This window comes from Lissotriton helveticus, chromosome 12 (assembly GCF_964261635.1).
Source record: "Lissotriton helveticus chromosome 12, aLisHel1.1, whole genome shotgun sequence".
Lineage (NCBI taxonomy): Eukaryota > Metazoa > Chordata > Amphibia > Caudata > Salamandridae > Lissotriton > Lissotriton helveticus.
Window position 1 is genome coordinate 472,721,395 of NC_136073.1, and position 16,872 is coordinate 472,738,266.

At 44.1% G+C, this 16,872-nt stretch overlaps 1 protein-coding gene across 1 annotated transcript in view; it reads right to left on the reverse strand.

The window, feature by feature from the left end:
- ADCY7 (adenylate cyclase 7) overlaps positions 1 to 16,872 on the reverse strand; it is a 441,560-nt gene that overhangs the window by 19,155 nt on the left and 405,533 nt on the right. Inside the window, exons 22-23 of the mRNA XM_078670626.1 lie at positions 13,467 to 13,613; positions 9,378 to 9,485 (exon numbers count right to left, since the gene is read on the reverse strand). Of these exons, the coding sequence (XP_078526752.1) occupies positions 9,378 to 9,485; positions 13,467 to 13,613 (255 nt within the window). The remainder of the gene's footprint in view (positions 1 to 9,377; positions 9,486 to 13,466; positions 13,614 to 16,872) is intronic.

Below are 16,872 nucleotides of genomic sequence, written 5' to 3' on the forward strand. Positions count from 1 at the left end.
CTAACTATATAACTCCTGAAACCTATGTTTTTTTCAGTGTTTCAAAGGTTTTTTTAAATGCTAATTCCTAACTATATAAGGCCTGAAACCTATAGTTTTTTCAGTGAATTTCAAAGGTTTTTTAAATGCTGATTCCTAACTATATAAGGCCTGAAACCTATGGTTTTTTCAGTGAATTTCAAAGGTTTTTTAAATGCTAATTCCTAACTATATAAGGCCTGAAACCTATGGTTTTTTCAGTGAATTTCAAAGGTTTTTTAAATGCTAATTCCTAACTATATAAGGCCTGAAACCTATGGTTTTTTCAGTGTTTTAAAAAAAAAAATTGATTGGTTTACTGGCTTATTAAGTGTATCTTAGTGAATACATATATTAGCGAGTAATGTTTAAATATTTAAATATATGCATGAGTGATGTAATATGTGACGTCATCAGCAGTGCATTGCAGACGTGCAAGTTATAGTGAGTCCAACTAAATATAACGTGGGAATTTCAGTGGTTTTATGCGAGTAAAATTTCCAGCTAACTATAACTGGTTTGAAACCTATGGTTTTTTCAGTGAATTTCAAAGGTTTTTTAAATGCTAATTCCTAACTATAACTGGTGTGTAACCTCTGGTTTTTTCAGTGAATATATATATATATATATAAAATTTCTATGGCAAAATTAAACCCCTCATTTTGTTCCTTTTCAAATTAAATGTATTAAGTGTTACCACTTTATTCCAATCAAGATGACTTCAGGTGTGCCATACTTTTGTCATAAGTAAGACTGTTAGCGTTCTAGTTGTTCTTTAGAACACTCTGGAAACATTCCGTCATTGGGCTATAGTTGGGCTACATCTGGCTGATATTTGAGCTGCATTTGTTTTTTTTTTGTCTCTGGTGGCCATCTTTGGGCTACATTGGGCTACATTGGGCTACATTTGGGCTCTAACATATATATAGCCCAATATATATTTTTTCAAAGTAAATTTTCGTAAAAACCACTGGAGCACATATCTTGAGACATAGCAAAGGCACATCGGGCTACCAGTCCCTACAATTTTGCCAAGTTTGGTGGAAAACCATTCAGCCGTTCGGGTGAAAAGTGAGTCCAACCGCCCTATGGAAATTAACATGGGGAAAACATGTTTTGGGACCCCCCTTTTATCTCGGCCCCCGCTTGACGAATTCCCCCCAAACTTTCAGGGAAGGAGCGGAGCGCCGCGAGAAAAAGTTAAGGAAAATTTCAGGAAGATTCCTCAACCGGCGCCAAAGTTATTCCCAATAGAATGTTGCGAATTCCCTATGGAAAACAATCCTAACTATATATACCTACTGGCTATCGCCAGTAGGTAATATATGTATATGTATATATATGTGGGGCACATATAATATAGTGTTTCCGGGGTCCCGCGCATGGGCGGGAATATTCTAATGCTTATGACTTTGATGAGGATACCCCTGGAAGAGAACTAGGATTACAGGTAACTAATCCATCAGTACTCTGTCCCGATCATGGGGACGTTCCTACGACCACTAAACTTCCTACTCAAAGTATTTTGGTAAGTTTAAGTCTAAAAGTAAGCATAAAAAAGAAAAGTGGGACTCGACCCCATCCTGCTGCTCCAACTCCAAGGGTAAGGCGAGGGGTGTAAAGATGCAAGTCAAACTCTGTCAGGGTCATAGGTTACAAAGTCGATTTCTCAGCTGATCCTGATGTGCCCAGAGTTTTCCAGGCTCTTTTTGACCCTGCAGCAGTATGAGGCCTTCAAAGAGGTCATGCTACAGATATTTAGTGAGCTTCCTGCTGCCTTTGGTGCACATTTGGAGCCCAAGGACCTGCGGGCCTCCTTTCGTGGTACTTTCAGGGGTCCTTTCCATGGCACTGTCTGTGCTCTTGTGACCCACAAACAGGTCGGTGCTGATACCAATAAAAGACTTCCACTTCGATGCTGTTGCCACACCTATATTCGATCCCAAAACAACATCTACCTGAGCTCAACTGATGTTGCACTACATTACAAAATGGCAACCAGTTGTCATGCAACTTGACTCTAACCCTGGACATCCACTGAGACAAATGTTTTCACAGAAATTTTGCAGCTGGGCCCGCAATATCTGAGCGTTTATTTCCATTTAATGATGCCTACTAGTCAAAACCATGTTCTGTCTCGCCAGTAAAAAGGCAGATGGCCAGACGTCACAGACCAGCAACTCATGACTCAGATTTTCTCACCAAGTATGCAACTCTAGAGAGCCTTATTGAGCAGGTCTCAATCATTAAGGTCAATCCTAATTCATTCCCCCATCTGTCCTCCAGAAAGGGGCTTTAAAAGGATTAACTCCTTTAGCAAACATGTTTTCTTCAGCCAGGTTGGTAGTGTTTTCTGTCAACGCAGTTTGTCTGATGGGCCAGTACACCATTGCACTTTGGCACATGGCCAAGAAGATCTTGCCAGGACTCCCGGAGGACCTTTGGGGCATACCAGCCCAAATGATACATGATGGACAAAGAATGCCAAATATGTTATCCATGCAGGTTTCAATACCATGGATTGCATTGGCAAGGCAGTTGGTACAAATGTGGTTCATCATCAACATGCCTTGATGAGGTCCACTGTTTTCTCTGGCAATGTGCAGGCTTCACTAAAGGACAAGCCTTTTGATAGACCAGCTCTACGGTCAGACGCAGACTCTTGTCTGTAACGCTTTAAAGACAGTAAAGCTATGTAGACAAAAACAGCCTTCACAAGCAATGATGGAGCAGGAAACGCAGGCCTTTCTGGGCTGTGGAACAAGGAAACAATAAGCAGAACAGTAAGGGTGCTAGTCTTCTAACTCCTCCTCCCCTGCTACACCTGCCAACAAACTGTTTAAGTTTGTACTCAGAAGCACATGCCCACCCAGTGGGAGGCAGGATCCAACATTTCCTGCGATCCATCACATCTGACCGGTGGATCTTACAAATGTTTCACAGTGGCTGTGCCTTACCCTTTCTTTCCTTCCCTCCAAATATCTTTCCATCCTTCTATAGGAGGTGCACCAGTTCTCCAAAGATACTAAGGAGAAGGTACCAAACTTGTACGAATGCGGGGTTTGTTACTCTTGCTTTTTCCTCATTCTGAAAAGGGTTGGGAGCCTCAGGTCTATCTTGGAACTCTGTCCTATTAAAGCACTCCTTCAAAAGGACAGATTCAATACGTGATCCCAGATCCTATCTGAGTTACACCCGGGCGACTGGATAGTAACCCTGAGCTTGCAGTATTTTCAATTTCCCCATCATGCAGTCTCGCAGTCATTATCTGTGGGGAGGTCAGGGCAGGCCAAGAGAATTTTAAGTTTACTGTTATCCACTTCAGCCTCAATAGCATTCTTGGGTGTTCACAAAAGAGATGACAGGAGTCTCTGTCTCTCTTAGGTGGTTGGGAATTGCTGTACTCCGGTACTTTAATGAATGGCTGCTGAAGGTAGGCTTGGTGCATTAGTGAAGGACCACCTCTGAACATTAGCGGAATTCCTAACATCATTGATTTTCACCATGAGTGAGTCGAAGTTGCTCCTGATCCCCTTTCGGAGGCTTCCATTCTTTGGGGTAATCCTGGATACGTTGGAATTCAGGGATCTCCCCCCCCCCCCTCACACACACCAGGACATTTGTGCTATGATCCCGATATTGCAGGCTCGCTCCTTGATCCAGGTGAGGGTGGTTGTGAGCTTCTTGGCCACTTAGGCTTGTGCACCAGGCGGAATATTGATGAAACCGACTAATCCACCAGACTCTAGGCCACCATGCAAGGAGAAAAGCAAACAGTTATACTTGGTATTGCGAAAAGGAAGCTAAAATAAGTACCACCAAGGCTGGAAATGCATTGTGGTAAGAAAAATGGATGGGGCAGTGGAAATAGGGAAACATGTCCTGAACTATTTCTACTGCAAATGTTGAACTGACAATGATACTTCAGTGAAATCCATTTAGATTGGGTTAAATCAGTGTATTACATCTTCCAGTGTATGTAAATTGCAATTTAAAAGTCCAACATTTTTAAAAAAACGTTAAGCCATGGCGAAGCAAACCATGAGGAAGCTCTGAGATGTTTGAAACTTCTTCAATTCTCAGCTATCAATGGAACTTAGCTGTAATTTGAATGTTTATTTATTTATTTATTTATTTGATTTATATAGCGCACTATAGCCCAGAGGTCTCTAAGCGCTTTGACAGGGTCCGATAGGCGATTCCGAAGGATACAGCTGGTTACAAATTAAAGACAGTCCCACGCTTGCTGGAGAGCACCGTTTTTAATTTCTTTCGAAAAGACATTAGCTTAGTGTCTTTCCGCAGTTCCAATGGCAATTTATTCCACAGAGCTGGGAGAGTATGTGAGAAAGCACGACCTCCCACAGTAGCCAGTCTGCAACGTGGCTGGACAAGGAGGAAAGCTTCTGCAGATCTAAGCAACCTTCAGATTTTCAGATTTTGCTTTAGCTTTTATAAAGAGGTTTGCTAATTAAACAATATCAAAGGTGAAGGTGCTATTATGATGAATGTTCAGCAAAATATGTATAGCTCAGATTACATTACCAATAACACTATCACTGAGAGTGTGTGAAAATAGTATTACCTATTTGTTTGAGTATGCCTTGTTATTTAATGACCTTATGCTTTTTGATGTTGTTTATATATTGGTATAAATATTGCAAGGTCGTAAGAATAACATTTTATACGCAAGCTATGGTTTGGATGGCTGTTGTGCAAGTTCCTTATTGCTCAGCTAACCATGAATTTAATTAGTTCTCAATTTTATTTTGTAACCATAGCTGTTCTATTATTAACTGTATTTTAACTTTTTGTAAGTGAATGTGTATGAGAAATCGGGTTGTTGGTTGACTGGACTGGGGTGTCCTGGTCAAGCAACAGCCACAATTCCTTGCAGGGTGAACCAAAAAAAGTCACTAAATTTACCTGTGCTTTACCTTGGGTAGCTTGGCATAAAAAGCAGTCAAGCGGCTTAACTTAGAGGCAATGTGCTAAGTATTTATGCAACACACAAACAGCAATAACGTGAACATGCAAGACAAGAAAAATACCAATTTAGAGAAATAGGGTACATTTTAATACATTTTTTGACACCAAAAATCCAATCTGAAGAAGTTATGAATTTTTAAAGTGTTTAGTGAAAACTAGCACTTAAAAGATCAAAGCACCAACTGCGCACATCTAATCGCGCAAGACCGGATCAAATTAAAAAAATATGGCAGTCCGTGATGGAGCGCTGCTCAGTATCAAGAAGTGGATTGGGCCTTGTAAGCACTTGCCTTCAAACTTTTAAGACATTTTGAGAAAAAAGTTCTGAGAAGGTAAAATTCAGCGGACCAATGCTGCAGGCAGTGTCTGAGGAGGGAGCGTCCTTGTCACGAAGCCTTGGTGAAGATTTTTACGTTCAGACTTAGTTGCTTTAATGGAAGTTGAAAATTTCCAACAGAACAAGGCAGGTGGCTGTAGCCAAACACAGTTCCAGGTGCTTGAATTCCCCTTTGATGGAAGACCCCTGAATAGGATTTCTTGCTGCGGAGAAGAATGCAGTGGGAGCAGCCAAAAGTGGGGCTGACTGAAGATGCACCTTGGGTGGATAGACAAGCAGGTTGGTACAAGTCTCCCCTCAGTTCTCAGAGCAGTTTGTAGCCAAAAATGTTCAAAGTTCTCAGTTTTTTATTTTAGCTATCTGGCCACCTTTAGTACCATAACCAAGGGTCCAGGACTTGTGGGACACCACTTGGGGTTCAGGACTCATTTGAACAAGGTGCAGGTTCGGGCTCAAGATGGTGGGAGTCTTTTGTGTCCCTGTAGCTCTGAACAGGTGGCCAGAAAAGTAGCTCTTGGAGTCACTCTGGTAGTTCTGGGTGCAGGTGAAGATACAGGGCTGGTCTCTGAGGGTTCAAGCCAAGCTCCAGTAGCAAAGCAATTCTTTCAGGTAAAGGAGGTCACAGAAGCAGTCGGTCCTCTGAGAGCCCTTCCAAAGGTTCAGAAAGTGAACTGAAGAGTGGATCTGAGTGCCCTATTTTAGATACTTGGTCTCCTTCATCTGGAAGAAGCTTCTAGAACATACACCAAAGGCGGCATGTACATATAGCCCATTCAAATGCACACATGTTCATACATCCCCAAGGACCACACTCGCACTGACACACATGGCAGCCCTGTCATGGTACCCCTAGTCAAAGTATTTTGTTCAAAGCAAAATATCTGGCTCTGTAGACACTAGGCATAAAGTCAATGAAGCTGGGTGTGGGGGTGTCTGGTAACAATGGGCACGTTGTTTAGCTCTTACTACAGAAAAGGTTGGAGACCCCTGCTCTAGAGATTAGAGCTGAGTAGGAGGATTTTGGAAAACTAGGCATTAGTTGTAAGGCCTGCGCAAATAATGGGTCTACATTTGTCCTTCACTGGGAACCAAAACACCCTATTGTAGCACCTGAATCTCAGAGGGTAGCGTTGCAGAGCAGTTTAAGGTTTACTCAAGGGAGGTGGTGTGGGCTAGTTATCGCCATTTACAGGTTTTACAGGTATGCAGAAAATAACACTCAATAATTGATTGCCCAGACTGTACTAACCAGACACCCTGGCAGGAATGCCTAGCAACATCTTCCCCAATTACTTATCATTAAAAGTTCCAGCATTAGGTAGGCGCAAGAAAACATGAATAACCTTTGAAGGGTTCTTTCTTTCAAGCCCGAGAGGCTGAGGGTGAGGGTGAGAAGTTCTACTTTTGTGCAGCAGGAGTCTGCGTTGCTCCTGCAGCTCTCCCTGCACCCTTGCAAACAAATGGCGGTGACCCCAGCCTCCTGGGGCCACCACGTGCTGAAAACGGGTAGGTTTTCACTTAAGGCCATCCCAGGCAAGGCAAGGCATTTATGGGGTGCTTTCCACACCACCGCATGAATACTTGAATAGCAACTGTTCTGCTGCCCTCTCTGGCGGCCTCACACCGCATTCACATCTCTCTAGGGTACTGGTACCACCCAGACACCCTGCATCCAGGTAGGTTGGAGAGCATCTCGGGGAGCCCACCCACAGCTGCTCTCGCTGGCTCCTCGACTGGCCAGCACCCTTGCGTACTGCCATGGTAGCAGGCTCTTCATTCTGGTCTGCCCGCTCCAGTGGGGAGACACGGATGATGCCACAGGTCGGGCGGGGCCTCGGGGGAGTTCAAAGGCACTCCCACTTCTTCCTCCAGCTGCGGGGGAGGGCAACGGCACTCCACCCTCCTTCCTCCGGCATCCGGGGCCCAGGGAAGATCCTGGGACCCACCCACCTTCACAGTGAGCGCAACGGTGCTCCCCGACTTTCTCTTCGGTGGGGCCCAGAGCTGGGGGTCCCGGGCCCTAGGAATTTCTTGACAGGGAGGGAGCGCGACGGTGCTCCCCGGCTTCCTTTTCGGCGGGGGCCTGGAGTTGGGGGTCCCGGGCCCTTGGCATCGGTTCACAAGGGCGAGACAGCAGTTCCCGACTTCAGTTTTCGTCGGGGCCTGGTATGATCTTGGCACCCCCGGGGCCATTACACAGGAAGTGCATCGGCGCTCCCCGACTTTACTTTTCGGGGGCCCAGGATGGAGAGCCTGGGCCCTATATGCACCTTCACGGGGGATGATGGCACTCCCCACCATCTCCTTCATCTGTGGGCAGCCCCCAGGACCTGACCCACCCCGTGGGCACATCAAAGACCAGTGGTAGAGCCCCACGCGCTTCGTCGTCGGTCAGTTCGGAGGTGAAAGGTTGCCTACCTTTTGGGGGGGCATATCTCGACCCACGTGCTGTTAGTTTGACAATCTTGGCCTCTTCCCGCTCCTGGTGACCAGCCCTAGCCATATGGATCACTCTTCACCACCCTCCTGGCCTCCAAGAGGATGACTCGGCAAGGAGCTGCCTTCACTGGCTCCCTGCGCCAGCCTTTCACCTGGCTCTCCTTCTGGCCCTCTCTTCTCCTTGCGCAGAGGTCCAGGCTTCTTCTCACTGGCCCTGTACTTCTTCAAAGGCACAGTCCAGAGTCCTGGGACAGTCAGGGGGTTGCTCCTTCCTACTACCCGTGATGTCAGGTTCCTTCACCAGTCTTCTTCAGCAAGACCACACCCCAGTGAGAGCTCCTCTTCCTGTGCAAGACTTTTTAAGAGGAATTGAAGGGGGCTGGTAGGAAGGCACTTCTGCCCTGTCCTGCAGCAACACATCACCTCTTTGCTCCTGCCTTCCTGCACAGGCCTCTGGGATACTTCAAGATGGCATCATCCAGGGGTCTCATGCCACATGGTCTCTGAAAAGCCCCCTTGCTGACTTTATGGCCCGGGCTCAGAGCAGGCCTGGTGCCTGGCACCAGGTGACAGCTTCTGACTGATAACCTGCAGCTTCACCCCATCTCTCCCTCCTAGAGAGAAGACCTTCCCCCTTGGGAATGCTTGCAGTGAAGGGCTAGGCCTCTGATGCTACAGCTTGGGTAGGAAGATAATCAATCCAGCCTGGTAGGGTCTTACCCGGCCGGGCTCTGGTTATGAGCTGAGTCAGAGGAATATGACATTTCTGGATGACCCATTAGCAGTACAGATATGGCTCTGGACTCCGCAGAATACTTATTTTTACACAATTTACAGTGTACTTTGGTACATATCTGGAATTTGTAGTCCCTAGGGATCTGAAACTCCCCCATGTCGTCTCTGTCTCCATGGGAGATTAATGGAGTGTTCCTACAGTGAAACAGTAAAGCACACTGACTTTCCCTTATATGTGTCATCCCACATTATAAAGCCTATTCCATCTCACCGCCTAACTCTGCATAATCCCTGCCACACCATTCTATTTGTACCAGCTCCTGGGCTGCACACAACAGGAATCTCCCCTGTGCAGCCCGTCCACATATGTGCACATGTAACCAGTCCGGTGCCCCGTACCCTGGTGGCAATTCAGCAGCCTTATCTCACAAGAAAGACACCTGTGAAATCCACGTGCAGTCCATTTTATCAGGAGTTCACTCTGGGTGAGTCCCAGCTTACGAGGCTCTCCCACTGTAAAAGCTCAAAGATCAGGTGTTCAAGAAGCAAACATCTGGTGGCTCAGATGGTCAGAAGCACCTTCTCACAGGAAAAAATACCAGTACTCTGTTTGCACACCAAGCCATATCTGCGACTTTGGCAGTGTCTGTAATGCACATCACAGGAACTTGTTACTGAACGTTCTGACTCGGTCACACCTAAATATTAATATCCTTTTTATTTGAGTGCATGGTTTCTAAGAACTTTTAATTGTTTTACTTTAATGAAGAATATATGCAATCAGTGTCTCTCTCACCCCCAACTGCTGTTAAACCCTTCACAATACATAAGAGCTTTGAAACACTTAACAGTGCCATACCTGGTTATTCTCCTGCCCGGGTGTAATACTGAGTCCTGCTGCTGCCATGTAAGTGCTTCCAATAGTTTTAATTTTTTCAACACCACTGAACTTAGGTTTCAACAGGAGCTGGAAGGAAGGAAATCGTTCAAATATATATTTCAAAGCAAAGCAAGTTTCAGTTCTTTTGGTGTGTTATAGTCTTTTCTGCAAAGTATTCATAGATAGTTTGACTGCAGGCACAGCATACATATGGCATAGTAAAGCTCAGAATACAGTGAACATCACAGAAATTTGCACTCATACAGGTCAGTTATGGCTCATGTGCAAGGAAGCATATGTGCACGTTGGGCTTGCCCTTTTTGCGGGGCTATCTCCAAACTTTTTGCTTCTTCCTCCTGTTTTTTCCCGACCTGCTGTTGTTGGCTTTAGGACACTGGGCACTTTACCACTGCTAAACAGTGCTAAAGTGTGTATGCTATCTGTGTAAATTGTTATTACAATTGGTTCTCCCTGATTGGCATATTTGATTTACTAGTAGGTCCCTAGTAAAGGGCACTAAGTGTGCCAGGGCTAGTAAACCAAATGCTACTAGTGGGCCTGCAGCACCGATTGTGCCATCCACATGAGTAGCCCTGATAAGATGTCTCAGACCTGCCACTGCAGTGTGTGTGTGCGCAGTTTAACTGCCATGTCGACTTGGCAGTATGCGAAAGGTAGGACATGTACTGATGTGTGTAACATGTCCTGATAGTGAAATACTGCTAACTTCGTTTTTCACTATTGAAAGACTGTCATGCCCCATATGACAGAATGGGGAATGCTTTGTAAAATTTGACAAGCATATCTTCCCATAGGGATAAGACAGAAAAATAAAGTTTAGGCTCTCTGAACACAGAATTTAATAACATATCTTTTACTAAAGATGTTTTTTTAATTGGGTGTTTGAAAATGCCACTTTTAGAAAGTAGAGTGAACAAGACTGGATGCCAGTACTGTGCAACAAATTAACCTATCTCACATAAATGAGCTAGCAATCGCTCATCCAAACAGACCACTCTTTCAGTCAATCGTCTTGTGAAAATATATCAATTTATTAGATTTATAATTTTTTTTTTTTTCTTTTTTTATTTCAAAAATTCATAGCTTATTTTGCATTTTAGATTATAATTTTGTTTTTGATCCACATTGTGCTCAGTGAACATTTAAGGGATATGAAACAGTGGAGGAGGGTAACTTAGATTCTTGTCTCTAAGGGAACAATGTCACAAAGACATAACGCATTGTGATGGACAACATAAATTGACACGAAACTTTAGACACACATGAATAACAGATATGGGGAAGGGATTGGGAATGGGATTGGAGAGTCAAGTAGGCATTTTCTTGTTTAACCATTCTGTGTGCCTCTGCCTGTTTGTGTATTGACTGTCTGGTTTTGGAGTGACAGGCACTGGGGAGGTACATTCTCCTAGACAGCCACCGGGAGGGTTGATGTGTGTCCTGCCTTTCCTGAATGCGTCAGGGCTGGGCTGAATAGACCTGGGCTGCATTCAGAGACAAGGAGGTACTTCACTGATAGACTCGGACCTGGGTGCTTCAGGGTTAAGCCCTAAAGTGCCCTGCGCGGACTGTCAATCAGTGACAGTAAATCACAGAGTGAGGTGAGGTCAGTGACTCTCACTGACTACATCCAACTCTGTGACGATTGAGATAATGTCTTCCTCTCATTGGCCGACCCATGACAGAGTCAGCGAGTGAGTGGAGACAGAGGGATCTTCTTGTTTTCCCAGCCTGAAGTGTCCAACACCTTCTGTGTCATCTTCTTTTCTTCCCGCTGGACCGGCCTGGTAGATACCCGTATTTAATTAAAGTTTGTGTGTGTGTGCATATATGGATGTAGGTGTATTTGTGAATGGGTGTGAGCATGTGTATATGTTTGTAAATAGATGGGTGTGTGTGGATGGGTGCGTTTGCACGCATGTGGTCCGCCCTACTGCGGAGTCACATTACGGTTCGCCACTGATCCTGGGCAGTAGAAATTAAACAAATCCCACCCAGCACAAGAAAATGTGTAACAGAAGTGGAAGGTTTCCTTTGTTCACACAGAACAGGGAAAGTATTGGCGCTATCAGTACAAGCTTCTTTACACATAAACACACAGAGCAAAGTCTGCCCTTACAGAGCAAGCAGTACAAGCTCTGTTTGCACGGGTAGAATGGGTGCAGGATGGCATCGGCTGTGCAAGATTTCTACTTGAATAAAACTGGTACTACAAAGCAAGAGAAGGCTCATTCAGACATTCAAACTGGTAAAGTAGGGAAAGCAGCAGCGTGCTAGATTGCCCCCCTATGACATGCATAAACACACACAGAAAGGCAACAGCAGTGCAAACTTAATTCACATAAATAACATCCTGGTGACCATAGTTAATGTAGACCACATATTTGTACACCGACTGAGCGCAGCAATGACAATTGTGAACTTTTAGCTAGCACAACTCAGAAAACGATTCCTGGTCCTAGTAACCAACCATAGCTTATAACTCGCACGGGCACTTGTAATAGTCTGCTAGAGCTAATGCAATGCCAGCTACACCAGCCCCCCCCCCCCCCAAAAAAAAAAGGCAATCAGGGACTTTCAAACGGCATCCTCTCACCTACCAGCTCACAGACCATCCCATCCCAAAATAAAACCACTGTGTCAGTTCACTTGGGAATCCAGGACCCAGACCCTAAACAATCTGAACCCACGTCTGTGGAATGAACTCCACTATCTGCCGTTTAAGATACTCCTGAAGATTGAGCTGCTAAGAAAGGCTTTCCACTGAACACCGGATATTACACTATCAGCGACCGACTGAGGAAGGTCCGAGCCTGGATCAGTCCCTATGTTCATATAATGAAAGTAACATTCCCAGGCAATATGTGATTTGACGAGGCAATGTAAATCAGTAAAATATGAATAAAACTTAACAGAAAGGATTACAAAAATTAACAAATTGCAATAATTTCCATAAGAAAATCAAGTGAGTTTTAAATCAATAACACTTTACAATATGTCAAAAATACACATGAAACATATATCTTAATAGATAATGAGGATTAAATGGTGATGGTTTCTTCCTCATTATCTATTTATCATTATCCATTATCTTATGGAAATTATAAAAATTTGTTATTTTTTTAAATCCTTTCTGTTAAGTTTTATTCATATTTTACTGATTTACATTGCCTCGTCAAATCACATATTGCCTGGGAATGTTACTTTCATTATATGTTTTACCCTGACCCTGGAATTTGATCCATATTCAGGGGGTCCTTGTTACTTGCGAGTGTCAGTCCCTATGTTCACAATAATTTGAACTCCCTGTGAACATTTTCTTCATCAACCATTTTAAGCTTCCCTACTAAGCCTCCGAAGTGTCAATGGCAACATGTGGCGATGCATAAAATTCCATACAAAAGGGAATAAATAAATAGATGAATGTATCTCAAATGGCAGGCAGACACAATGGAAAGTAAAGGCGGGAAGGAGAGTCCACAGGCAAGTAGATGCAAATCAGGCTAGTGTAGGAGCACTGAAGAAGCAATGCAGGCGAGACAAAGGCAGCCATGAAAGGAGGCGGCAGGGAACCTCTTCCATGGCACACCAAATCTCTCATTCATTCGTGTGACTTTGTAGGGCAAGCCTGGTGTGTGGTTTCCCACTGATTTTGTTGCACAAGCAGGCCATCCTTTCAAGTAGTTATTGATGTGCAAAGCATTTTCACGCAGACAACCATAATCAATGAGCATTATTGAGCACTCCTCAGGGTCTATCATTGTTAATTGGCTGATCTTCAATTATGGGTGCATAAGGACTGGAACAGACAATTATCCCATCTAGACCTATTAGCCGATTCCTCATAATCTCAATGTGCATAGACCTACATCCTCTCTGCGTGTCTGCTTTTTGCCTTCCCTTCACGCTTTCACTGAAAGCGAAAGGTAACCAACAGTTGTTCATGCCAAAACTCTACTGTGATTGGTTACCCCACTCAGAGTAACATACAACTGCCAACGCAGAGAGCATTCTGAATTCTAGTTAGCCGAGTGAAAATGGTGTTACCTCGTCGAAGTCAGCAATTATTTCATTTAGCAACCGGATGCACTCCAGACCTTCCTTGTTGACGTCACATTCTGTGTAGAACACCTTGAAGTCTGGAACGGAGGCAAACATGATACAGACACAGTCATACGACTGGTGGTACCAATCCTGCCGGGATGAAAGGGAGAAATTAAAATCTCACAGGAATGTTGGATAGTTTTAAGCAGATCATTCTCTTGTGGTTTATACGTTGTAGAAATGCATGTAACATGCTTTGCAAAAATCTGTTAACCTGCCCTTGTTGTTATATAAAGTTTCATTTATTGATGTTATTTTTTCTTTTTTTCCAAATCCTTATTTTTTTCCCTTTCCCATCCTTATTGAGCCAGCAGTGGCAGAAGCCACTTTCATGGTAATTTCTGTGACCATCGTCTAAGCACTACACAGAGGCACAGGGTTTGAGGGCTGCAATAGGTGGGAGTTTCCGAGGTTTAATTCAGCATCGGTTCTCAGTAATATGTGCCTTATCTTCAGCTGTTTTATGGACAAGGCAACACCTAGCTTCCCTACTAGCTAAATGTTGCTGGCTACAACTGTAAATAAAATAACATAAGCAAGCATTTATTGAACAGAACTGTAGTGGCGGCTGCCTTCAGGCGCGAAAGAGCTACTCACCATTTACTCGGAAATGGAGCACAACTGCTGCAGCACTTCTCCCTTCCACGAGAAGGAAAATGAAGGACTTCCTTCCTGCTCGTGGAACGAAACTCCAACCAATCCCGGAGCTGCTTGATGCTGTGAAAGGAGCTCCAGGATTGGTGGGAGCAGGCTCACCCAGCGCTCATTCCGAGGCTGGGGGCCTGTGCCAGCAAACCCTAGGCTGTTTCACAGCCTTTGGGTTGCTGGGTCTACACTGCACATGTCGGATAGGACAGCTGTAGACAGCCGGCCAATCTGTCATGCACACTGTAGACCAGTGCTGTAATCATGCATTTGCAGTATTCAGCCCCGCCCCCATCCTTGCACTGTACACAGCACAAGCCGGTGCGGTGGCAAATAAATAAAATGGCATTAAAAAGCCATGGTTTTTATTTACGTTTGCCTGCTGCGCTCGCAACAGGCAAGGCGACACTCCTGAAGAGGAGCTGCCCCTGCAGAACTGTCTATGTGATCAGGTCAGATTCAGAACTGCATGGGAAAACTACGATACAGCCTTCACTTCTGGAATTGCTCTGTGAGAGAATGTATTGCATATATAGACAACTGATAGTACCCATGTCATGTCGATGACACCGAGATGACAAGGTCGAAGAATGTGCTTGGGAATGAGAGAATGGCTGAGAGAGGTGCTCTGGCCACCACTTCCTGGGAAGTGTAAGCAGGGGAAGTGGAGGGGACAGGCTGGGCCAACAGGACACATTGCTAATGAGGAGTTGCAGGGTGGGATCCCAGCTTCGCATATGTAGATGAAATGTTAAGAGGATCAATCAAAAGTAAATAATCATGCCCATCCTTACTGAAGGGCATCCTATGTATTTCTGGAGCAGTGAAACTGCATTAGGTGTCAGAAGTGCACTCTGTCGCAGAGGATTTCAACACCATTGCAGGCTAAGGTGCTCATCTAGAGTTTGGCGGGGTGAGAACTCCACCGGAAATTGGTGGTGCTCCCCTCTCATCAAACACAGGATTCTGCTCTCTCAATTTGAGTTCGGGAAACTGCTGGGTTTCCGATGGCAGAGCCTCTGCTGGCTGCTCTGTCTGAAATTATTGGCCTGGCAACCCATTTGACACTCTACCCGGTTACAGGGCAATATCCCTGCCCTCTTTACTGTATTGTCCTGCTGTTTTGTCCTGCTCGAGTCCTCCATGTAAATAATGGTTACTAGGGTAGGGAAAACCAACCATGGCTCTCATGCACACAGAGAAAACTTTGTTATGCGATCCTCTCTACACATTATGCATTGAACTATGCATGTGGCACCGCTGGCAATGTCACCACAGCGATGTCCTTGGGAATTGTGCTGGCACCCACTGTATTACTCAATGCTGTCAGTTTAGCAGATTTGCTGCATATTTTCAGTCACTGATTCATGTAACAGCAAAAGGGAGAACCCTGCGTTAGCTGTGCAATCCCTCTAATCATGTAAAAGCAAAGTGTTCTATTCTTCAAGTTTACCACTTGCATATTAAGCACTTTTTAAAACGTGTGTGCAAGCTGAATTCACACATACGAACTTTTGACAGTGTCAGGTGTTTTTTTTCGTTGAATGCACGTACCAGTAGCATACTATTTCTATCCCTCCCTACTAATTTTCTCAAACACAATTTTGATGCCATTCAGTTCAGAGAAGTGCATGTGAATGCAGACAATGTGGGATCTTTTGTTTGTGGCATGAATCATATATTTTACATAAAGTTAAATCAGTCCATTGTCACGGTGCCCACTGCTCTGTCTTACTGCTTCTGCAACTGGATATGTAACTATTTACTGCTCCTAGAATTTCGATTATGGCCTACTACCCTCTCCTGATAGTATGTGTTTTGTCCTGATGAAGGCCTAGGTGACTGATCCGCCTGTGGCTGAAACACACATATGCCGTATTTTATATTAGGTCACAAGGTAATCTAAATCCTCCTAGTAACTGCCAGTTTAGATCCAGCATAACACTAACTTTTCCTCTTTCTTAGTCACTGTTTTTTTCTTTCTTATCTTATTCATGACCTAGCACTGCCATATGTTCTGTTCTCATGTGAATTAATTTGTGAAGGTAAAAGTTTATAGTTTAATTCATTACGGTGTTTAGAAATGCCTAACATGGTTAAACAATTGTTACATTTGTACTTTTTGATACACTGTGACTTGTTCTTACTGCCCAAGTTTATGTTGGAATGTTTATATAAAAAACGAGATCCATTTTAATCCAAAACGTTGCATACTTTGGAATAAGTACGTACAGGCTTACGTACACAAATATATTCAACCATTCCTTTTCAATGTTTTTTCATATACCTCCATACTGGTCACAGATGACTTTTTTATGAAATATGGTTTATTAGATAAGGGCTGTATTTTTTAGGTATATGTATTAATATGTGAGAACGTTGACAGCAATACTAGTGCTTGTCATATGCCGTTTATTTAATTGATTTCCATCTGAATAGTACACCCCCAGCCCAGTAGGAGTACCAACCACTGCACATATGACATCCCCTTTCCTAACACTCCAACCCATGTAGATCACCTGTTTAGGGAATACCGTCGAACACCCCTCTCTTCTTACAAAAATCATATTGTCACCACCTATGTTAACATACATATTCTTCATTTTACTGTATGCCCCTCTTTTGTTTTGAATATGTATTGTAATTGTATGCTTGACCAGATGACACACACTAGAATTTGGGTAGAATATGGGACTGTTGAGAA